Source organism: Choloepus didactylus, chromosome X, assembly GCF_015220235.1.
Source record: "Choloepus didactylus isolate mChoDid1 chromosome X, mChoDid1.pri, whole genome shotgun sequence".
Taxonomy (NCBI): Eukaryota; Metazoa; Chordata; class Mammalia; order Pilosa; family Megalonychidae; genus Choloepus; species Choloepus didactylus.
This window is the reverse complement of record NC_051334.1, coordinates 121,820,140-121,845,209: the sequence shown is the minus strand read 5'-3', so window position 1 is coordinate 121,845,209 and position 25,070 is coordinate 121,820,140. Positions and strand designations below refer to the sequence as shown.

The following is a 25,070-nucleotide window of genomic DNA, read 5'->3' as shown; positions in this document are numbered from 1 at the left end:
ATTTGCTTTTCCAAGAGGGGCATGTTGGAGAAAAATTATGCTTGATTCCTTCATATTTTACCCTTATCAACCAAATGGAGCTAGAAAACTTTTAAAAACCTTTAGAAAGACAAGTTGCTAGCCTGGAAAAATCCAAGATTGTCTTGGCTAAATGTATTGGAACAAATATATCATATGATTTAGTAAGAAATGTATCATTATGTCCAATCTGTATCAACTTGCATATGCATAAAAAGGTTCTTAAAAAAAACTATCATAGGTGCTATCTAAATCGAAGCTGCCACCCCACTTCTCAAAGGAATACACGTTTTCTAAGTCAGTATCAAACCACAGTCCAGGGTTCACTGGCTATAGAATCACCTGGGGAGTTGGTTAAAAGGTTAGATTACAAAACCCCACCCCCACTGAACCAGAATCTCTGAAGTTGAGGCCCTGGAATCTTTCCTTACTTTCTTTAGCAAGGTTCCCAAGTGGTTCTTATGCTCCATTAAAAAAAAAAAAAAAAGGAAACTAATAGGTTTAAGAAAATTCAAGGAAGAGCATAACTTTTTGGAAATTGTGAATGAGGTCCTTATTTTTTTGAGAGTTTTCTACAGCCTGACCGAGATTAGGTTTACCTTTGTTCACATAGATATAAATGAGAGTAAATTAAGTCCTTTTTCTACTCTTCTCGACAGATGTGTGCTTTGTCTATTTAAGTCAAACCAAAGTCAGTTTAAGGTGGTTTCCTTTCTAGACAAATTCAGGAAATGGGGTTCAAGTGGAGAAAGACATGTTAAGTACTTTCTTTCTAACCACACCTGTACGATTCCCACCCATTCATTTGTCCTTCATTACTTCAACAGGCACTTACTCTTCTCCTCCTGGGTGGCTGGTTTTCATGAAGTTCAGGGGGTGAGAAGTTAAGAGGTGCCATTTGTTGGCTCCCAGCGTTAGCTGCATAGTAAGTTGGGCATACGTGAACAGAGTCAAAGACTAGATTTCCACTGTTACTCTGATTTTACTAAAATGTTTTTTTCTTTTTGAAAGTTCCTTTAAAGCGGAATGAAAATAAATAGCATGAGGAAGGCCTGTATAATCAGAGGATTTCTGTGCTAATTCTAAAAGAAGAAGGTGTATTATTTTAACATACTCATAATAAGCTAGCCCTATAGTTTTAATCCCAAGGTTTCTCTCCAACTGACTAGTTGTTCTCTTTTGTGGTTTATTATAAAATGCATTTATTCATGAAACTGAATTTGCCATGGAACATAGAAGTAACACACATTGCTTTTTTAAAAAAACACAGTGAACCCTTTGAATGCTTAAAAGCTATTTTTAAAAGCTCAGCATACTTGTCCTTGTGATTTCACTTTCTAGAACATAAATTTCAAGAAATGACATGCAAAATTATAAATCAAAGACACCTTAAAAAACATAGGTGTGCATAAAATCCTCGCCTTCACCAAGACCAGGTGTTTGCTTTACTTTGAAACAAACACTATGGAAGGATCTGTTGCGTTTTTGGAAATTTTTTTTGCGATTCTCAAGTGAAAGTGATAAAACTCAAAAAACAAAACAACAAAACCAATCCCTGAAGTCAGAAGTCAGTCCTCTATCCTCTCTTCACCATGGTTAGTCTCTGCTCTTGGTCAACAGTATGTTTAACGTATTTAAAGCAATTCTGAGAATCTTATACAAACTATTGAGGTCATGTGAGATCATGCCTACCTTTTTAGGTTTCCAGCTTGAGTGCAGTATCATCATGGCTAAAACTTGCAGACAGGACCAGCTACATAATTTGTGGGACCCAGAACAAAAAGAAAATGCGGGCTTCTAGCGCAGAATGCATATTTTCAAGGTGGCAGCAGCAGAGTGTTAAACCAAGCGTGGGGTCTTTCTAAGGCTGGGAGCCTGTGGGAACGGAACAGGTTGAGTTCCCATGAAGCCAAGCTGGCCAGGCCCTTTTTTAATAAAACACATCTGGGAGCTTCTGATTAGTGCTACTGGCCTCGCCCATGTAAATTGCATGAAAAAGCATACATATAAAATGATGTAGTTTACAAGGCACCATAGGGATAACTGCAGGTGGTTCTCACAGAGCATACGTGTGCAGTAGAGGGAACGGTTGGAAACTGTCACCTGCCAGCTCCTTAGGACCTATGCGAAGAGGGACCAAGCATTGTGCTGTATCTCTGAGCAGTTTGGGGCACCCTGACACACTTAGAGCTACACTCAGCTGCGTGCTTACCAAGACAGGATGCTTTAAAACCCGTGTCATTCTGTGTGAGAATTGGCTGTGGGTCAGTTGATCTGCATTTGAATATGTATGAGTGTGCCCCAGTCTCACCCGCTTGGTTGTGTCCTATAAATGTCCTCAGGACCGCATCCCAGCGCTCTGTGAGGTCTTATCGGCTGGGGGCACTCTTTCCCGGGAAGTGGGATGCTCTGTTACAGGCTGGGATTTGTAAATGCCTCGTGTCTCCTTTTCTGGCACGGCCCTGGCTGAGGAGAGGGGTCGTAGGTGGTGAAGGAAGTTGGAAAAGTATACAACAAGAGATGTCAGGGCAGCAATTTCAAAGCTAAAAGGCCGACTCAAGTGTCTTGGGGCAAACCCAGATGGGAGAGGGTTTGCGAAAACCTTGTGTTTTGAGTCGCTCAGTCACACCGGAGGCAGTGGCGCTCGCTAGAATCACGGACACGTGCGAAAAAGGTGCCCGGCTCTAGTTAACAAATGGCACGGGTTACTGACTCAGTTTCCCAGGTGTTAATAGGGCGGGAGGGAAGCGATGGAGGGAGAAAGGATTGACAAAAGGGAGGAAGCAGGGAAGGGGGCGCTGTCTCAAATGCCCATGTCCCGCTCCTGGCTCTTCTCTTAATCCATAATTGGTGTTACTGGTTCTCTCCCCGACTTGGACAAAGTCAGAGGCAAGCCCGGGTCCGGGGCAGTAACCGGAAAGGGGGCGGACAGCTTAGGGGCGCTCTGGCGTCCGTCCGGCAGCTCCGACGCCCCTGGGGGCCCCAGGAGCGCTCCCCTCACCACAGGTCCGGGCTTGCGCCCACCTGTCGGCGGGCGGAGCGCTGCACCTGGACGGCGGGGGCAGGTAGGACGGTGCGTGCGCGTGGGGGTGGGGAGCCCGCGGTGGGGGGGGGAGCGCCCAGCCCCCCGAGGGCGCGGCGCGGGGCGGCGACGAGGGTCCCGGGGTTCGCGCGCCCCCAGCTCTCGGCGCGGAGTCCTGCCCACGTGCACCGCCCCCCCGTCACTCACGCCCCTCCCAGCCAATGGCGCGGCCTCTTGCCTGCCTGCCCCCGCCCCTGGAGGGAGAGGGGGAGGGAGCTGGCGGCTTGAACTTCCCGGCGGAGGCGCGGCGGCCGCGAGGTGCCCGGCAGTGCGGCCCCGGCGCGGAGCTGGGGGCCTCCGCCAGCTCCCGGTGCGCGCCCCCGACCCGCAGCCATGGAGCCCTGGGCGCCCGGCGTCGCCCTGACCCTGTGCCTCTGGCTAGCGGCCTGCGGGGGCTGCGTGGCGGCCGGGCCCGGCGCGGCGCGGCGGCTGGACGAGTCGCTGGCGGCCGGGAGCGTCCAGCGCGCCCGCTGCGCCTCCAGGTGCCTCAGCCTGCAGATCACGCGCATCTCCGCGTTCTTCCAGCACTTCCAGGTACCGGGCACCCCCGGGCTGCGGGCCGCGCGTCCCCCCACCCGCCTCGGCGCCCCAAGTTCGCGCCGGGCTCGGCCCGCGGGTCCTGGCGTTCCCGCGGCGGGGGTTTCCCACCCGGGTGCTCCGACCCTCCTTGCCCGCCTCCTCCCCTCTCCCGACTCGCAGAAGTAGCCCGGGGCATCTTTCCGCCACTCTTCCTCCCGGCGGGGAAGGAAAGGCGGCCCCCTTGGGGACGGAAGGCAGGTTCGTGGATTTCACAGGTGGGTGTGGATTTGTCAGTTGCCCGGGACCCCCGTGCCCGAGACTCCGCGCTGTGGCGCCTCCCGCCAACTCCCAGGCGCTGCGGGGCGAGTCTCGAAGGCGCGCCAGGGGCACGCGCGACGTGCCCAGCCTCTCAGGTGCCCCGGGCCAACGCCTTTGTCCCTCCTGGGTGATGGCCCGGAGCTCGCTGCTCACTCTTCGATCCCAAGGCGGGGCGTGGGGCCATCCGCGTCCGTACGTCCCGGGGTGCGTGTGTTGGAGCGGGAGTGTGGAGTTGGACTGTGTGCGCCCCAGCGCTTCAAGGTCTTACTAATGGATGGCGTGGAGGTAGTGGGAGAAATGCAGGGAGCTGGGGCGTAGAGGGGCCGCGTTTGGGGTGCTTGGGAGAGGAGGCCAGGTTCCTTACCTCCTCCCGCGGGGCACGTTCTTTATGCTTGAGGGTGGAGGAGCGGGTGTGTGCCTGCTTGCGTGAGCGTGGGTCTGTAAGACGCTCCGGGAACCGCATGCTTGGCGCCCGCGGGTTGCCAAGTCTTAGGGGCCCTCGAGGGACCCGGGTGTTCATGGGCGCACGGAAACCGTGCCGAGTCTCCGCCCGCGCAGAGTGCGCAGCCACTTTTCCTAGCCGATTCGAGCGCGCGAGCTCTGAAATCATTCAGCCGGACGCCTGCTTTCTCTCCCCTACCTCGGTTCTCTGTCTTGCCCTATAGTCTCGCGCCTGAGCTTCTCACATTTTCCAAGATCCTAACTTATCGGCCAGCCCAGGGGCTTCTACTTGACGGGGCCAATTCTGCAAGTCGAGCCCTCTGCCCTTAAGGAATAAACCGGTGCCCTGCCCGCCTGGGCGTGAAAAAGGGGGCTTCCCGATGGGCCCTGGGAATTAAGCTGCTAGAGGAGGCGATTTTGTAGGATTTTTGTAGGATTCTCCGTAGCTAAAGAAACCTCGCGCGGAGGGGCACGAGGGCTCTTGGAGGAGATCGAACCAGCTCGTGAAGTTTGCGGGTTGGCGAGTGTGTAGTTTTGTATATTCTTAGTGGGTTTTAGAGAATTGGATTTAGGAGAAAGAGAGAACCAATGCTCATCCCGCAGGGTGAAGTTATGCGGGCCGCCTGGAGAGGGCTAGGCCCCTTTACCTGGTTTCAAAATCTCCCGGCCTTACCCTGAAAGTCACTCCTGAGACGATGCTGCACTATGGTTTAAATAACAGAAGACAAAACAGTGCATTCCCGGGGAGGGAGAGTATCTTTTATAAAAACTGGAATTGTCAGTTGCTGTAATTTATGTTTTACAGTTTCCCCGGCGAAAGAAATAGTTTAGACCAAGCCAATTCTGGTGAAAAGGCTTTTCTTCTAGTATCTTGGCATGACTTCTCTTCTGAAGAAAAACTGCTGACAGAATACACGTTGCCAAACAGTCCTGATTACGTTTTAATTAGCTGGGGCGAAATAAGCTGCAAATTATGCAGTTAGGACTTAATCACTGCTGTTTTTGTAATCAATTGCAGAGCCATTCTGGGAGTTTTAACCCTAACCTGGTAATGCCTATCTGATTTATCTCAATTACAGGGCTTAAGCGCTTTCAGGATGTGAAGACAGCAGCATGCTTTCCTTATAAAACCTCAAGCTTCCCTTGTCCCTCCCCCTTTAAAAATTGGGAGGAGGGTGGAGGAATCGGACTTGCCAACCCATTGTCCTGTGTGTGGTATTTATTATTATGCACCAGAGGATGGGCTGGAAAAATGTCTGGAAAGAGCTCCTCCTATCAGGGTTTCCCGACCCCATCGGCTTGTGCAAATGTCCCCCAGAAGCTGGTTTCTGCAGCAGGTGCCTATTTGCAAGTTCTCTTGCAGGGGTCTGGGCCTCCTTGTAAGGGCGGGGAAGGGTTGCCTTCATCCTTGATGCCATCAGGTGTGTGGACTCTCAGGTGTGAATGCTGCCAGGCCATGGCGAGAAAGAAGCTTAGCTGTGGACTTGTACAGGCAGAAACTCTGAACCTCGGGAGCAGCTTGACCTGGTGTGGTATGGCTGCAGAGGAGAGTGGAATTGATTTTTCTGCTCCAATCCAGTGTGCTTTCCCACACCTCCCAGCCCTGCAGCTGCTCAGTTGGAGAGCCGTGGGTGTGCACACCTGGTGTCCTCCACAGCTGCGAGATTAGATTTGCTTCACCTGCACATAGTGGCGTCAACCATGCTTGAAAGCGAAAGAGACTCCAAATACTGATGAATGGGAGTGGAAAAGGGGACAGGGAAACCTGAATTATCTGACACTGCCCCTGACCTAGAATAGCTTAGAACTGAATACTGAAAGTAAGAGGAGTTCTGAACTCCCTCATTTTACTACTGAATGCTGCCCCTCAATCATGAAAAGAAACAAGTTTGCACCTCCCAAATGATCAGTGTCTGGCACAGGGGTGCCTTGCACAAAGCATTTGGCATGTTGCCACTTTAAATTCACAAATAAAATGCATGCAGATGGTTAAAACCCTGCCCCAGGAGGCAGTTGGGAGGGCCATCCTTTTATCTGTGGACTGTTAAGATATGGGGAGTGCTGGGGGAGGGGGAGGGAGTGAAACAAGGAGACAGGCTCTGAGCCAGGCAGATCTGCTCTGCATCCAGGCTTTGTGCCTTCCAGCTATGTGGCTTGGGCAGATCACTTCTTCCTGAGTGTCACACCCCTCGCATGTCAAGTGGGAGGTGAGCACCTGCCATGCCAGGTGACCGTCAGGGATAAAGTGTGATGTAATGCAGATGATTGTGATCGAGGAGCCAACACAAATTGGAAGATGACCATGGGGCAGCCCCCGCTCTAGGGGTCTTATAAGGGCTAGCTCATTTAGTCCCCACAACCACCCCGAGAGGCAGTGTAACAGATAAGAAGCAGAGGCACCGAGAGGTTGTTTTCCGTCACACAGATCCTAGATGGTGAGCTGAGTTCTGAAGGAGGGAGCTACTGGTTTTTGGTTTTGTTTCTAATTTTAAGTTTTCATTCGTTGGCTTGTTAATTAACTTCAGGTTTGACTACATACTTCATGGGGCCTAGTGAAAATGGAAATGTGGGTCCACTTGTTGAAAAGCAAGGGCAAGTGTTGTTAAAAGTACTAAACATAAAAAACTTCTACCTTTTCTATTCTGCCTTCTATCTCTTGACTTGTCATGGTGGGTTTTTAAAAACAGTTAAGTGGCATTTAGTACATTTATGATGTTGTGCACCCATCACCGCTATCTAGTTGCAGAACTTGTCACTCCAAACGGAAAACTGTACCCACTAGCTGTCACTCTTCATTCTCCCATCTTCTAGCCCCCAGCTACCACTAATCTGGCTCTATGGAGTTACCTTTTCTGGATGTCTCATATGCATGGAATCATACATATGAGCCTTTTGTTTCTGGCTTCTTTCACTTAGCATCATGTCTTCAGATTTCATCCACATCATAGCATGAATCAGGACTTTTTTCCTTTTCATGGCTGAGTAATACTCCATTGTATGGATGGAGTATTTCATCAATTAATGAACAAACACTTGGGTTGTTTCCACCTTTTGGCTGTTATGAATAAATGATGCTATGCACATTCATGTACAAGTTTTTGGTGAATATCTGCTTTAAGTTCTTTTGGATTTATACGTAGGAGAGGAATTGCTGTGTCATATGACAATCCTACATTTAACTTCTTGAGGAACAGCTGAACTGTTTTCCACAGCTCTCACCACTTTACATTCTTGGTGTCTTAAATTGGCTATTTAATGTCTTTCTAAGCAAAGAACAATTAAAAATTTAAATTACTCATATGAATTCTACTGTTCCTCTTTATGTTATGCAATACCAGTTTTAAATGCAAATATCAGAGCACTGAGTTCCTCTGCAGAATCACCAGCATTGCACAAGTTGAATTTAATGGCCCTTCCCTGGAGGGCACCTCCATATAGCTGGAAGAGACATACATCCACCAGTCTCAGGAAGGTTGGAGGGAGAAGAGAGGGTGCCCCAAGGCATGGAGCGTGTCCAGATGGTGTTCTGCTAGGGGGTTCTTGCAGGATGATTGCAGAGTTTACAAGCACATTGGTACAAACGATTTTGTTGAGGACTGACACCTCCCAGTGTCCTTTCTGCCCCCCTGCTAGGCCCTGATTGCACCCTGGCCTGGGGCACCCTGAGCAGGTGGAGCCAGCCATCTCCCCTTCTTGTGATCTGCTGGCCGACCCTCAGCAGGCAGACGCCCCCTGAGTGTATTGCAATGGCCTGGCTGCGATGTGCTGGGTCCCTGGGTTGGCGGTGGGTGGCAGGCTCACCCCTCAGAATCTTGGCCTCTCCCTGCTGACTCTCCAAGTCTCCCATGGTGTTAACAGGATGGGTGGAGACTGCCGCAACCCTGTCCCTGTCCTGAGATGCCAAAGGTCATCAGTGCCCACCCAGGCCTTCCCCACACTCTTGCCCACATTCCTCCAGGAGGCAGAAGATGGTAGCAGTCATGGGGGCCAAGGGGGTCCTGGGGGACCAGGGGGTGGGGAGCAGGAAGCTGACATCTGTCCTGGGGAGGCGAGGAGGTGCCAGGAGGCAGGGCTGTGTGTGAGCTGCAGCATCTGTCCCATTGTCCTGTTGGACTGCACATACGAAATACAAAATCCAAAGATGAAAACAGTAAGAATGTCCAAATGGCCATGGCCAAAGCATTAAATCCCAAGACCAGCCCCACTTCTGAGCGTGGTGCCCCGTGCTGCTGAGCCGGCCTTACAGGCAGGAAGCTGTCCCCATGTGCTCTTTCACCTCCCAGGTTCGCAGAGAGCTTGGAAAGGTCTGAGCTTCGCTCCCCTGGGGAGAAACATTTCCACCCTGAATTTCCCAACTAACTTCACCAGAACATCAAAGAAGGAGGAGGGAAGAAAAGCCTGCCTGAAATGAGCCCCCTCTTTTTTAGGTGACTCTAGGTCAACTTGAGGACAGGTTCTCTTACAGTACTTGAAATTCGTGGTGGAGACCTCTCTCCTGTCTGCCCTGGTTCTGCTCCTGGTGGAAATGGTGGAGTTCAGTCTCCTTTGCAGCCTTAAAAAGAGTCCATTCACTATGGATCAGCAGGCCTGGAATCTGCTGTTTGTCCAAGAAGGCTCAAGAGAATGGGGTTCATGGAAAAATACTAGCAGATTTTCCATGGATGGTGGTGGGGTGTGTGTGGGAATCCTTTGACAGAATTTGGCAAAGCTCAGGGAGAAAGTGGATGGATTCTTCTTGGAAGGTGGATTGCTGGCCACCTTGGCCCTTCTAGAATTTTATGTGTTAAGGGTGTCTTGCTTAATGGGACATATTCACCCTTTAAAGTACCACTGTAGGCTGGCTTAGGTAGCCAATTAGAGATCAGAGGCTTTTCCCAGCAGTAATTGAAAGCTGTTTGTTTTGGCAAAAGAGAGAACTAAGCTGGTGATTAGCTCATTGTACTTAGAGGACCAGCCTCTCCTCCAAGGAAAAGCAAACAAATAATTAGCGTATCAAAAACCGTAACAGCCACAAATGAGCCACAGGTTGGTAAAATTTCTGACGAGGGATTTGTGATGAAGATTCTTGCCCTGATGTGTCAGTTTGCCTTGCAGCCAGTTTTCAGTTATATGCCCGAATGACCAGGCGGTTAGAGACTCACCTTGGAAGAGAGGACATGGTAAAATGTGGCTCGTGTGTTTTCTAGTCTGGGTCACATGAGCTCTGCTTTCTAAAAAGTTCTGCGTTTCACCCAGACTGAATGTTGAGCATTTCCTTGCCAATATTTGCATTTTTAATACAGCATTTCTCTTTGAAAATGATTTAAAGATCTACCTTATTGTAACTTTCATGAAGCATTTTAAAAATAGCGGGAGATAACACTTATTGATTTGTTCATGTCTTTGAGCACTGTATTATTAGAGGAGAAATGTATATGTACATGTAATTATATATTGATAACATTGTATTATAATATACTTATGATATCATATTATATGATATAACATGCACACACATGCACATGTGTGTATGGGTATTTGGAGGCCTAGATAAGTTATTTTTGGTACAAGTGCTTCCACGTTTAAGGACACATAACCATAACTTAGGAAGTGATCGTATTTATTTGAAAGGACATCATGAGATTTCACAGTGGAAGGTACGCTGGGATGTTTCAGTGAGTGGGTGAAGCTAGAGGAACTGGATGTGCACTGCTTGTGTCACTCAGAAGTGAAGTTCCTTAGCTAGCGGTAAACACCTGAAACTATCAATCTTCAGCCTAGAACCCTTGAATCTTGAAGATGATTGTATAAAAATGTAGCTTATGAGGGGTGACAATGTGATTGGGAAAGCCATATGGACCACACTCCCCTTTGTCCAGTGTATGGATGGATGAGTAGAAAAATGGGGGCAAAAAAAAAAAAGGCACCCAGTATTCTTTTTTATTTTAATTGTTCATTTTCACTTTAATTTTTGTTCTTATTATTTTTGTGTGGTAATGAAAATGTTCAAAAATTAATTTTGGTGATCGCACAACTATATAATGGTATTATGAACAACTGTATGCTTTGTGTAACTGCGTGGTATGTATGGTATGTGAATATATCTCAATAAAATTGAATTTAAAAAAAAGTGAAGTTCCTGTGCATACCGTACAGAAGGCTGACTCTTACAATTTGGGACATGGGGTGGGACACCGAGCAGTGCATGATGTGATATTATCACATCACATCCTATAGGTGATATAGCTCCAGACGAAATTGGAAATGCCTCGTTGGAATGCCTCTTGTCTGTTTTTGGGTAACATACTTGCAGTGCATTGTCCGAGCTCGCAGACCTTTAGGGATTGGAGGTTAGTCGGCCAGCTTCCGACATTGCTATTTGATTTACCCTGGACTCCAAATTTTGAAAGCACATTGTGTATCAAGATGTGGCATTTATTACGCATGATCTAGGTGTCCCTCTTTTCATTAATCAAAGATATTCATGATGCTTTCAGAGCTTCAGATCAACAGGAGATCACTGGGGTTACCAAGTTGATTGACAAAACTAACGTTCAGTACCCTTTAGTTGTCTTTTGCACCAGCATCTAAGGAAAATGTATCATTTCTGTCAGGGTTTTAAAAAACGAAAAATAGATAATAATTCCTTCTCCACAGATGCAGTGGGTGCCCCACCTGCCCCACTGCTGTCCGCTGCTTCCTCTTTTATACTTTTAACCTCTGCCAGTGGGTGCCAGGAAGGCAGTGCCCCCAGCCCCCCCTGATGTGGGCGAACCCCAGCCCTGGCTCGGTGCTAAGGGGGTGGAGGAGCCTCCTGCTGGGAGCAGCCCTGTGAGGCCACCCAGGCCCCAGAGTGTTCCTGGGCTCAGGCTGCCTCCCCTGGGGCTCCCTCCTTACTCAGCTCCTCCCCCTGCCCTCCCCACCTTCCTCAGCCCCGCCCCCCCCCAGAGCTGTCCCCCCCAGATGTCACATCCTCAAGAAACCCCACTTCAGCCTCTGCTTCTAGGAAGCCCACACTTCAAGACAGCTTCCTTCGTAGATACCTGATGTCATTCAGCACTTCTGTGGATCATAGGCGACGACTGGATGCTTAGGGAAAAGAAATGACTTGTCCACCAGCCTACAGGAAGTAGGTAAAAGAATTAAAAATATAATACAGCTCTCACATCTCTCAGCTCAGTCTTTTTCACAATCCCATGTAGCCCTGGCTATCCTCTAAAAGAACAGTTCTGAGGGTTTATAAATATATGAACAATCCCTTTACAATAAAGGCATGCTTGGATTCAGAACATTTTTTATTGTTTAAATTTAGTTTATGTCTTGTGATTTTAATGAAAATATTTCAGATCTTGGGTCCAATTGACTAGCACATCATGCTCCCCAAGTTGAGGGAAATGTGCAAAGTACATGTGACTCAGCCTGTACCTGGGGCATGGCATCCACCAGGCCCTGTAGCCCTGGGTGTGGGGTCATTTCTGGTGTCTCATTATCTGGGTGGACCTCAGGCTATACCTCGGGCAGCTCCAGGGTGTCCAGGTCGGTCTCTCAGCTGCAATGGCGGCCCCTGAGCAGCAGCCCCGGGCGGGTGAGGGGCAGGGAAGAAGGAGCTCCTGCCATGCCTCTCTGGCTTCCACTGCACTCCAGTGATGAACTGGTGGGGATGGACCCAAAGGAAGACGCTCTCCTGAGTCACTGGGCCACAGGACAGAAGACAGTCAACACTGCATTTTTTTTTTTATTGTAGAATATAACATATATACATAAAAGTGACAACTTTCCAGGTGCAATTTAACAGGTAGTTAGCAAATTTCAAAGAATATTACAGGTTACATACAATTCCACAGTTTCAGTTATTTCCTTATTATGAAATATAACATATACAAAAAGGTAATATCTTTTAAAGTATGATTTAACAAGTAGATACATAGAAAATTTCCAAAGTTATTATGAGTTATAGTTCCATGGTTTCAGTTATTTCCTTATTGTCAACACTGCATTTTATAATGTTTTGTGTAGATTTCACACAAATGATCTGTTTGCCCTTCCTGACAGCTCAGTGAGCCCAGGGCTATTATCCATCTTTTACAGACAGGAAAATGGAAGGTCTGAAAGGGAGTGAACCAAGGCTTGACAGCAGACCCCTGAGCCCCAGTTCTGGTCATCACCAATGTGTGTAGGAGATGGCCCTGCTTCTTGGTATGTTAGCAGTGCGAGACAGCAGAGTCGAAATGCCGATGGCGGTAAAACTCAGGACCTCTGCACTTCCGTGTCTTCCTCTCATTGGTTCCGGGAGGCACCGATAAAGTGTGGAAGGGCACACTTTTTGATAACTGAAGAGTTCCTGGCATGGTAGAAAAAGCTTTGAAAAGTGCCAGCCCTCCATGCACTCATCCCGCCATCGTTCTAACCAGTCAGAACCTGTCAGACACAACCATCTTCCAGGAATCTCAGGTTCTGGGGACACAGCAATCTTCCCTAGAGAGAGACAACATTTCATCAAATAACCTCAAAGAGGTGATGAAGAAAGAAAACTGTGATAATCACACCTCATCTTTGACGTCTTTAAAACAATCATTTAACCCATCACCATGGGTTTTGACAGATTTCTCAAAGGAAGAGTTTTTTTTTTCTTTTATAGATCACTTTTGTTTAGGCCCACCCAAATGTCTACTTGTTTAAGGCATAGCAGCGTGTAATTGTGAGTCTTGCTGAAATGTTGCCAGGACAGCTGGGCCACTTGGCATCATACAAGATGAGTTTGTCGTCTGAGAATAACAAACATTTCAGTGTGTCAGCTTCCCCTTTGGTTGTCAGCTGCATTGCTGTTGTGTACACTGATGACACTTATTTGGGATATTTGTAAGTGATAATTGTAGCCTGTTTGTAGGGGACAGCTACTTCCAAGAACTCTGTGTGCCTGGTGTGCTGGCTCGCATTCGGTTTTGGGTTTGTGTATGTTTATACTTTGATTCTTCCCAGCATCTCTGCAAGATATATTCAGAGATGTGGAATTCTGAGAAAAGGAGAATTTAGAAAATTCTCAAGGCTGCACAAGAAAAAATGTTAAAGAGAATAATTGTTTCTTTTCACTCCATCCTGTCCATCTGCTCCACCCGCTCCATCCTCGCTGTCCCCTCCGTCCTCTCCTTCCCTTCCCAAAGTGATAACACCTATCCCAGGGAATCTGAGAAAGAATAGGCCATCAGTGGGGGAAAAAAAACAACAAAAAACAAACACCTGAAATTTAATCCATATCCATATACTCTGTTTTAAACTGTAATTGTTTGTCATTTAATAAGTTCTTTTGCTCTCCAAGTTGTAAATATCTTGCCAACTTGAGAAAATATTCTGTTAGAGTGACCTCCAAAATATATAATTTTATTTTGCAAATTATCTTCTTTCTTTGAAGGATGAAGCAGAGATAAATTATCACCACTTAAAAAGTTATATAAGGTATAGGAATGGGGACTTTATTTTAAGAAAGTATATTTTTCTAATTTGTGTGTACATGGTCTCAAATTACCTTCACAGAACAAAAAATGCATTTTTCTTCAATTTAAAATCTAATTATCATTGGTTACATTTTAAATTTCACAAATAAGTTCTGGTTATACCTGGAGAAGTGACAATTTCATAAGTCCGGAAATGAAAACATGGAACAGAAAGAAAGTCCAGTGAATGAAATAAGAATACTAATTTTGCAAAGGAATCCATCACCTTCCAAAAATGTCATTAAGCATATTAGTACTTGACACAAAAGTGTTGATGGAAATTCATTTCCTTATGAAATTTAGAGATGTCTTCTCCATAGTTTTGCTTTCGGTTTACACCTTTTTTAAATTGACTAGAAGACTAATGCACTAATAATTTATATATTTGGAATACTGTGCACTATTTTCAAAGTTCTCCTTCTGGAGACCCACCATTAATAATTCTTAGTCGGGAGATTATTGATGCCATCTCTAAAAGAGACTAAAACAGCTGCAAAAGTCTAAATGCAGACGAAAATAAAGCTTTCAGTGTAAGGGAGATCTCACCTTTTCACTGAATATCTATTGGTTTAGTTGAAATAGTTTATCCAATGAAAGTTTATCAACTTGTGCTTAATTCACTAACAACACATAATACAGAGCAATACTCCTTCTTATTCTTAAATGAATAACAGCACTCTTGAAATTTGAAATTTATATTGCCTTGACTAGAGAGAAGATCGACAAAGAGTTGCAAGTGTAAAATATCAAGAGAGTTTTTGAAGAAGATACATGTCTTACATTGAGGTGTCACCCCGAAGTCTCCTGGGGAGATTTCCCCTGCTGTGAAACAAATATTCCAAGGAGTCTTGCATTTAAGGACTATTAGCTTGATTGCCAATGGAGGAGTAGCCCCCTGCGGGAGGAAAGTAACAAGACTTTTCACAGTTACTAGGGTTCTTGCTTCAGTATTTCCTGAGAAATTTCTGTGTTAATTTCTGTTGAAATACTCAGATTTCCACTGCTTATCCTTCATGGCAGGCTGCTGATTTTTGTCCGTGCTGCTGTTTTATCCCTCATTGGAGGGTCATTTCACCCCAATAATCTTGAGTTTTACTCGCTGTTGTTTTATAAAACAAGCCATATTGAGGTGGGATGGTGCGTCACCTGTTCTTGCAAAACTAGAAACCACCTCATAGCATAAAGTTGGGCTTGCCTTCTGACATTGAAATTAAGTCTGTTAACGACAAGAACATCAAGTTTATGTCGAAGCTACTGATTCCTTTCACAGAGGATGCCCATGCTATGAAAACATTTTTTAAAAATCAGGCTGCTTTTTAATTCTTTCATTGGCAAGGAAGTGCAGAGAAAATCAACTAGGTGGTGGCTACCATTAAAAATAGTCTTTGTTTGACTATAGGCATAATGTTCCCCGTTTCCCCTTGCATGTTGTAGGCTCTTAATGCCCTTTGGAGCTAGGACTTTGCCTTTAAAGTTCAAAATATATCCCCAACAGTGACTTTGTCTTTTAGACATGGAGGGCTCTCAGTAGCGGTTTGATAGATATCCTAATCATATCTTTGAATGGAAATGTGCCTCTTTTCTCTCTCTCTTTGCTCCCCCTTGCCATCCCTTCTACCCCCTTCTCTCCCTCTCTTTAGTTTGACAGATGGCCAAACCCATTTGCTCTTTACAGAAATGGCCTACACCTGGGATGTTATTTGCCCATTGAACCAGACTCTATAAGAAAGTAGAGAACAGCTAATTTCATTGATGTTCTGGCTGTTTCCCCAGTTTTATATCCGGTGTTATGAGCTCATGTCCTCCCAGCTGCAAAGGAAAAAAAATATGGACAGAATATATTCACTAGTTAAGTAGCATGATCACCACAGGAAAAGCAATATTTGGAGGTGAAACTACATTTAGAGCAGAGCAGAAGACCGTTTGTATTTTGATTCTTCTGTTATCCTGGAGCCATGGAATTGTGTAATATTTTAACCTGTTTTTTTATGTGGCAAGATTTGCAAACTCTAGTCCCAATTATTTCTCTAAAATTTTTGAAAAAGAAGAGGTGGGTTATTTTTAAATCAACTAAATTTCATATGGTTATTAGGGCTAAAATGTTATTTCCAAATCTGTCTGTCTTTGTTTTATCTCTCTATCACCCATATGTTTAAAGTTCAGGGGTTCTGAATCTTGGCATTATATTGACATTTGGGGCCAGATAATTCTTTGTTATGGGGACTGTCCTGTGCATTGGAGGATGTTGAGCAGCATCTTTGGCCCCTGCTAGCTAGATGCCAGTGGCAACATAGCACCCCATCAGATGTGACAGCCCCAGATCTCTCCAGACAGTGAATGCCACATGTCCCCTGGGGGGCCAAATCACTCCCGATTGGTTGATACAGTACTATGTTTTGTTTTTGTTCTAAGTCTTTCTATCTTATGTTTCTGTATGTGTCTCTGGTTTAATATCTATATCCAAATTAATATTTATATATGGTTCTTTTATTAAACATTAAAGGTATCCTTTTATGAAAGTAACTGGGCTATGAGCCAATAAATTCATTACATCAACCATTTCTCCTTTGCTTATAATTTGGGAGGTTGTAAGAGTGCTCATTTATCTCTCTTGAAAATATAGGCAAGCATAAAGCACTGGTTTCTGTAAAATGCAATTAAAAAGTCTTTCTTCCATTCTCTGTCAAAAGTGGTGGCAAGTCTCAGCTAATAGTAAGTGGCTCATCTGTGATGGCGCTTCCATTTCTCTTCTGTTCTCGAGGACTTAACCTGTTGTGCCACTCTGGGTGGTTATCACACATCGTGGTACAGGCTCAGAGATGGAGGCTGTGGGAGGTCGTGGGTCAGACCGCCACGGTTCCAGCCTGGGTCTGTCACTTACTGACTCTTTGATCTCAAGTGTAAGTGATTCTAGAAGCCAACTTGACACTGAACTTTCTCCATAGGGATAAACATGGGTGTCACCACTTATAGTCGGGGAGAAAGTTTATGCTCTGATATAACCACCAAAAAACAGGGTGACCCATCAAATTTTCATCTCCAGAATCAGTATAATGTCTCCTCTCAGTTGCTGTCTCCTGAATAAAAATGAATGAAAGCTGTGCTGATTTCTGAAGATTCCTATTTGTGGATGTGAGAATCATGCAAGATCAGTGGATTTCAACCATGAGCAGCCTAATGTCAAGTGCTAATAGTGCATCTTTTCCTTTAAATACATGTCATGCTCTTTATTTGGTGAATCAGTCCTTGAGTCTGATTCCCTTGCAATCTTTTTGCAAGTTAACTTCTTGTCTGAAAACTTTTGTCTCCGAGCTTTCTGATAGGCCATTTATCTGCACTTTGCCTCCGTTTCTTCTCCTGTAAAATGGTGGTGATAGTAGCACTGCTTTGTTGGGTCATACTTGGAGTCCTTGTGGCTGAGGACAGGAGGGGCATGTAGTAGGCACACTGTAACTACCAGCAGATAGCAATTAGACAGATTAGGCACACAGCAAGTGCCTGGAGCTGAAGATCTGGGAATTCAAAAAGGACTGCATGGTATGGCCTGAGAGCCAAAGTAATTAATAATAATTAAAATGGTTTCATTTTTACAGGCAGAGAATGAAATTCAGCGCTCTCATATCGTTTGTCAAAGCTTTTCTATTCCCATAAGATGCATGGGAATAGCTTAAGAATTTTAAACGGAAAGTTGCAGTGCTGGATAGGTGTTGTGTAAGGAGAAAAAGTCATTCCATCTCAGGTCCTCTATTCCATTATGAAATCATCCTGATTTCCCAGAGCCTGGATCTTATAATTCTGCAGTTAATACATTTTTCTTAGAAGTGATTTTTTTTTTTTTAAAGTAAGGCCTTTACTTGGGTTTACTGCTCTTTCTTTTGCAGCACATTGAATTCCTCATGTTTTCTCAAGTGGTCTCATTAAAACCTACTGTCTGTTGAAGTTCATATTAAAATAACCCAGAATCCTGAAGAATGGGTTCCACTATGATATAAGTCAGGGTGTAGTGACAGTGAAGTGCTCTATTTTAGTTTGATTATTTTGGCACACTATTGTGAGTAACACATACAATGAAAAAGCATATATCACAAGAAAATATGACAAAAATCTGAAATTTAGTAAAGTCAACTAAAAGGAAAAAAACAAATCTTTCCAGTGTTTTTTTTCCTCCCTCCATTTTCTCTCCTACAAAGGAAACACAATGAAATTGAACCTTCTGAACATGCCAGCTACACTTATATCAAGATGGAAAATGTTGCTTTACCATTAAAATAGGTATTTCTGCAATTTATCGGGTAGATTCCAAAATGAGTTACTAAAAATTCTGTAGGATTGCACATGGAAATAACAATTTTAATTTATGGCATGTATATTTTTTTAGGGAGATGTTTTAAATGTGGTGTATTGAGATTAGCAATAGATTCCAGCTTGTCTTAGTGGGAGACATACCTCCCCGGCTCCTGTCCGTGCAGGTGAGTGAGTTAGCTGTGGTACCTGAGAATGGCCCCTGAACCTCTTTTGGTCGCCGAGCCGGCTGGCAGGCATTTGTGGACCTCGTGGGAGTAGCTCATTACCAACAACCGATAGCACCTGTCAGGCATCGCAGCTGTCAAGCATTTATTCTGAAATATAATAGGGTGATTTGCAAGTGTCTTTAAAGCCAGCTTTGCTTTTTACTCTCACTGCCGTTGCAAGGGATAAATCACATCTCCACGTCGTCGTTTTTCATGAGGACGGCTGTACATGTGGTGAGGCTTGCTCGGGCCCTTCGGCACTGGGTGTCCGTGTGTAACTGATGAATGTGCCATGGTCCCAGGTTGACAATTACACACATGCAAACACACACCTCCACATAGCAACGTGTTACTTTATGAAGAGGACGTGTCTTTTCAGTAGCTGGAACACTATGAGTCCCCTGGAAAGCAGGATGAAGTAGCCAAAAGTTTACCTGGTTTACTTGGACAGAGGGAACAAAGGGGTGAAACTTTTTTTTTCATGTTTTAAAATACTTTATTTTTAGTACTTTTACTCAAATCTCATCTCATTTATCTTTTTTCATATTTTTTAATGTATAATATAATATATATACATAAAAGCGATAACTTTCCAAGTGCAATTTAACAAGTAGGAAATTTCAAAGAATATTATCAATTACAATTCCACAGTTCCAGTTATTTCCTTATTATGAAACATAACATATATACAAAAAGGTACTATCCTACAAAACATTATTTAACTAGTAGATATATAGGAAATTTCCCAAGTTATGAGTTACAGTACCATAGTTTGTCATTTTCTTATTGAGAAATCTAACATATAAAAAAGGATATAACTTTCAAATTACAATCTAACAAGTAGCTATATAACAAATTTCAAAGGATGTTCTGGCTTACAGTTCCACCATTTCAGTTTTTTCCTTCTAACTATTCTAATAGCCTAAGGAAAAGAAAATTATATAAAGATTCAGTATTCATAATCCTTTGTTAAATTCCACCTTGTCTGTTGCTGCCCCTTCCTCTAGTTTTATCACTTCCCCAATCTTCAAGAATGTCTAGGCAGTGACACCCTAACCTGTTCCTGTTGAAAAGGGGTGTCAACTTTATGAGCAAAGGGGACACATCTAGTTGATGTTCTTGAAGAGGCTATTGCCTCTGGGTTTTGGGACTTAGCTGGCAAAGGAGCACTTTGAAGGATTTAAGTTTCTGAGGAATAAACTTAAGAAGTGCAACTTTTATAGAGTATGGTATTCCTATTAATTATGGTCCCCAGTACACAATGTGTATATTTTCCCCATGTACCCTTCTGTTGTCAACTCTCTGTGCCAGTGTCATACCTTAGAGGTATATTACGCAAGTCCCTATCTGTATTTGTGGTGCTGATCTGAGAGGTGAAACATTTTGTGTGTTATTTCACAAAGCCGGTGATCAAAGGCAAATGAAATGTCCTCTTCCCCTTAGTGCAGTTCTCCAGTTTTAGCGGGATCCAAATTACAGGGCTGGCTCGTTAAACCCCAGCTTGCCTGGCCCCACCTTAGAGTGTCTGATTCTGCAGGCCTGGGGTGAGGCCTGAGAAGGCGCATTTCTAACAGGTTTCCAGGTGAGAGTGATGCTTCTCATTCTGAGAAGACACTTTGAGAACTGCTGTTTTAGAAATTAGGCTGTACTGATGGTTTCTTCGTTGTGCCTTTCTCTCCTTGATAAGATGTGCCATGTTCTAGGATTGAAGTTTTCCTTTCTTTGTCCCAGCCTGTGGATTCTTCTGATGGGCCTTTCTTTGTTCAAGTTTACATAACATTTATTAAGTTGTATCTTACTAAATAGCAGACTGCAGTGGTGTCCCAGAACACTCATTTGTAAAAGGAGAGAGTTGGAATCAATGATACCCACTATCTTTAGTGAAACATGTTATGATTCCAACTGGTTTGTAGGTGAAAGGGCCATTGCCACGTCTTCTGAACATGTGTTTGTATTTGGGGATCGTAGTCTAGAGTAAAGAACCCCGTTTTAATTTCCTTGGCTGCTCAAGCAAACCCCATGCAATGGATGTGGTTTAGCAATGGCAATTTATTTGCTCATGGTTTAAGGTTGGAAAAAGTCCAAATCGAGTTGTCATCATGGTGATGCTTTCCTCCCAAAGACTGTGCATTCTGGGGCTGGCTGCTGGCAGTCCTTTGTCCTTAGCTTTTCTTTGTCACGTGGTAAGGCACTTGGCAGCATCTCCTAGGTCTCCCCCTTCTCGTCCATGTTCCGTTTAAGATTCTGGCTTCCTGTGGCTTTCTCTCTCTCTGTCTGAATTTCATTCTCTTATAAAGGACTCCAGTAATAGGATTAAGACCCATCCAGATTGGGCTGGGTGACACCTTAATGAAGTAGCCTCATCAAAAGGTCCTCCTTACTATAGGTTCACACCCACAGGAATGGATAAGATTTAAGAACATGTTTTTCTGGGGTGCATACAGCTTCAAACCACCACAAACACTGAGCAGAAACCTTGGAGAGGAAAGGTCATTAGGGGTCAAGTTCTGGTTATGAAACAAAGGTGAGGGACATAAACATGGGGCTCTGGGTAAATGGTAGAACACGAGTATGAATTGATAGAGCCCAGAATATCGCATGGCTGACCACGTCAACTCATGGTGACCGGTGGGTCTTCCATGCTTACTGAAGCAGTCTGTTTTCACCAAAAGACTGGACAACATGATCCTCAACAGTCTACATTATGGTTAGCTCATGCCTCATGAAACATCCACGTGCTTTAGGATTTGATGAAAACACAGACAAGGGATGTGTCATTGTCAGGGTGATGGAGAGAGAAATGGATTTGTATGAGACACCTCATGACATACACTGGGGGAAGAAGCTGACAGGGAGTTGGCTGCCAGGAGCCACCCAGTGAGGGTCAGGAAGTGGGTGCACTTGGCTGATGGAACATGGAAGTGGCAAAGAGGCCAGAATTGAGGAATAAACAGTGACTTGGAAGCAATGGAAGAACCAACAACACATTAAGATATTAAAGCAGAGATTCCCCACTGGCATTGGGCGGTAGTTGAAACAGCATTACGGTGTAGTTGAAACAACGTAGTGTTTAGCCCTTTGGCTTTCCTTTTATTTAGTTACCATGTTTTATTTTGGATTTTAAATAATAAGAATAGTATTTGATGGTATTGGATTTTCATGTTCCCCAAAATGGGGTTATGGCCTCCAAATTTAATTTACTGCAAAGCCTGAATTAAGGAATTGCACTGATTCTTTACAATTGTTTTGTAACCAGTTACATGTCTTTACAATCACAGTTCTTTCTAATTGTTTTAAATGAATATTGTGATCTCAGAATGGCTTGAAACAAATGATATAGGAATTCATAAGACTACTCTTTTCCTAAGCATTTGGAAACCATTTTCTCCATTATATCACAACATACTGAGAGCTCTGGGAATTCTGACTTCTCCAAAGTTAGTCATATGAACCACAGAAGCTCTCTGAGAACTTCTTCTAAATTACTAGCAGTTGCTTTTTTCTGTGCAAGCATTTGTATCAATGGGCTATGCATCCTGCCATCTAGGCCATGACCTTGAGTTTAGATAGACCACAACCACAGGTGATCCTCAAAAATCTCTGTGACACTCTTAGATTATAACCTTATTCTTCTCATTATAGAAATAAAGAAATTAATTTTTCTGAGACTCACAACCTATGATGGGTAGATGACCTGGGATGTAAAGTAGGGTCTTGTGACTCTTAGTTATGTGTTTTGTTAAAATATTCCTTTTCTGTGAATCAATGAGTGGCAAATTTTTAGGCTTTCTGGGCCCTACTTCCCTCCTCTACAAAAAGAGAAGTTGGATGTGAAACCCCAATAACTCTTGCTCTTCTTATGGTGTAGAATTTTCATTAGAGTTTTGTCTTGCCACCACTGCTGATGGCTTTCACATTTGCAGTGGCGGTGCCAGACAATACTAGATACAGAATTCTGAGGCTCAGTGCTGCCTATCGATATTTCAGTCCTCTCTGCCCCCTTCAATTCTTCATTTCCTCTTTCTCCTCAGATGTTAATAAGATGCTCTTCATCATGCTCTTAAATGGCTTGGCATGGCACCATTACCAATGTTATCTGTATTTGAAATTTTGATATTTTGTTCCCCATGGACTTTTTGCATTACTTTTGATTTTTTAAAACCTTGCATTCAAATACTATTTCCTGAGTTTTTTGGTGCCCCTTAAATTTGGGGCCCAAGGCAAATGCCTCACTATCCTTCCCTGCTTTAAAACCTGAAGCACACTTTTTCACTTTAATTATTATTCTGGTTATTTTTGTGCGTGTGGTAATGAGGGTGTTGGGGATTGATTTTGGTGATGAATGTACAACTATGTAACAGTACTGTGAACAATCGAATGTATGATTTGTTTTATATGACTGTGTGGTATGTGAATATATCTCAATAAAATGAATATTAAAAAAAAAAAAAAGATGCTCTTCAAAGAGGACCCCTTTCTCCTTCACTTCTGAGATGTGGGCTTGCATTAGCTCGGTCCTGCACTGGAGAATTATGGCATGTAAAAATGTTTGTGCTCTGCCCCAGTAGTAGGCAGACAGGATGGACCCTGTGTTGTGCCTTTCTCTTCTGGTTTTCACCTCTTTTTTTTAAGAGTTGCAAATTTATTGGCTAGGGTTATTAGAGAATTTAGTTGACTGAAGAATAAAATAGTAGCAGGTGGAATGTCTGAAAGTTAATAATGTGCAACTCCTGAACCCTTTACCCTGTAATGGATTTGCAAGATTTCACTGAGAACTCACAGATGTAAAAGTCAAGAAGGCAGTGTAGCATGGGGGCATCATAACCCCTTTCCCTTGAAAAGTTCCCTCTATTATGAGACAATTACATAACATTAACGGTTATACTTGTCGTTTTCAGCAAGAAGATGGATTAAATGACCATCAAAGGTGTTCTGTGATTTGTAATTATATGGTATCATCTGAATCAGGATTCTACAGTTTACAAACATTTTGTGTGGGTATTTGGAGTCACATTTTGGGTTCCTTTTTCTGAATCCTGGTTGTATTTTGAGAACATGCTTGGCCATGTTCAGATAGACCTTATAATTCCACAGGGAGGGACTGACAGAAATGCTGACTGAGGCAAATGCCTTGTGAAGAAATGAATGACTGTTAGTAATTTAGAAGAAGGTCTTAGATTTGATGTCCTACTTGGCTCGTGGACTTCATTGTGAAAAATCAGAATTCCAAAACCCCCAATACAGTTTAATAAAATACTCCAGAAGCTTTTTCCATTGCTTTTGAACAAGAGCAGTCTTTGTGGAGTACTTTTCTCAGATAGGACAAGGTTGAATCCTGATGTAGCTAAGGGATCTCTAAGTCATCATTTTAATAACTGGCTGTGTGGCTTTAGTTTTGTTAAAAGTTTCTTGATTATTCTTCTTATGTTCATGTATAAAACATCCCCCAGTTAAAAACACAACAACCTAAGGCTCTTAAACTCTGCTAGTCATTGCGTGTCACTTAAGGTTTACTTTTGCTGGTTGTAAATGTGCAGCCCACCATAGTCTTTCCAGAGGATTATAGTAAAGGAAGGATGTGATTAAGAGCTGTCTGTTGGTGGTGGTTTTTTTTTCCCCACATTGGTCTTGTGTTTTTTTCTTCTTTGATAAAGATTTTGGTTTTTCATGGGAACTATGGAATGAAGCTGGCTTTTTTTTTTTTTTTTTTTTTTAATTTCTACTGATGTTCTTACCAATTGGTACATAGCCTTGTACTAAAGTCATTTTTTAAAATTCAGTTTTATTGAGATATATTCACATGCCATACAGTTATCCATGGTGTACAATCAACTGTTCACAGTACCATCATATAGTTGTGCCTTCAGTACTCAAGTCACTTTTAAAAGCTTATGTGAAAAATAATTGCCAGTGTCAAGTGGAAACAACTATATATTGTCATTTGGTGAATATCCTCAAGAGAACACAATTCTCTTAGTTCCACAAAAAGTATGTCAGTCTGAAGTGAAGTTGTAGTTACATCCTGAACTAGCTGAACAATTCAGAAAAAACTTGGATGTGGAGAGTGGAGGTGTGTTCTTGGACTAGAACTCTTGTGATTCTGCCTTCATCTTCCCCCGCTGGAAGGGCTCCATGTCCACACAGTCCTCTCCCCTCCACTCTTGGCCAACTCCCCCAACACCCTCTTCTTTTTCACAAAATATGCCTCTCTCTTCTTGCCTTTAATGGAACCTTTTTCCCCAAGCCCTTTCATTTGGAGATAGCTCATTCCCTCATAGTTGATGTTTGTGGGAGTATGAGTGGTTTTCCAAGATTTTGAGATTTGAGGGCAGAAAGTTATTTGCTAGTACTCTCAGGATCAAAACCCGATGGAGAGTGGAGGGTGTAGCATGGGGTAGAAGGAGGAGCTGGTCCACCATGGTGTTGTAACAAAGGCCTCAGCCTTCCCACAGCATGCTCCGGAGCTGAGAATACCTTGAAAGTTATCCTGAGTTGGGCAAGAGGTTGATCCCCTATGTTCCAGCATCAAACAGTCGTTGGAAATCAGCTGTCCCTAAGGGAGTGTGCCCTTGGGCTAGCCAGCTCTCCAACCAAGTGCAGATTCAGCAAGTGGAGGGGGTGTTGGCTGTGAACTGCCAGCTCTCAACACTCCCAATGGCAGGGGAATGTTTACTTCAGTCCTGGCATTAAGTTGGGGGTATCTGGATGGGC

The 25,070-nt window shown here is 44.0% G+C and overlaps 1 protein-coding gene across 4 annotated transcripts in view; it reads left to right on the top strand.

The window, feature by feature from the left end:
* Positions 1–3,381: 3,381 nt before the first annotated feature.
* The window catches only part of ANOS1 (anosmin 1), a 205,124-nt gene continuing 183,435 nt past the window's right edge, over positions 3,382–25,070 (top strand). For 3 of the 4 annotated variants that reach the window (XM_037822312.1, XM_037822313.1, XM_037822311.1), the window contains exon 1: positions 3,383–3,634. In XM_037822312.1, coding sequence (XP_037678240.1) covers positions 3,434–3,634 — 201 coding nt within the window. In that variant the 5' untranslated portion in view covers positions 3,383–3,433. Of the gene's footprint in view, positions 3,635–25,070 lie in introns of all 4 variants that reach the window. The other variant, XM_037822310.1, reaches the window with a different exon arrangement.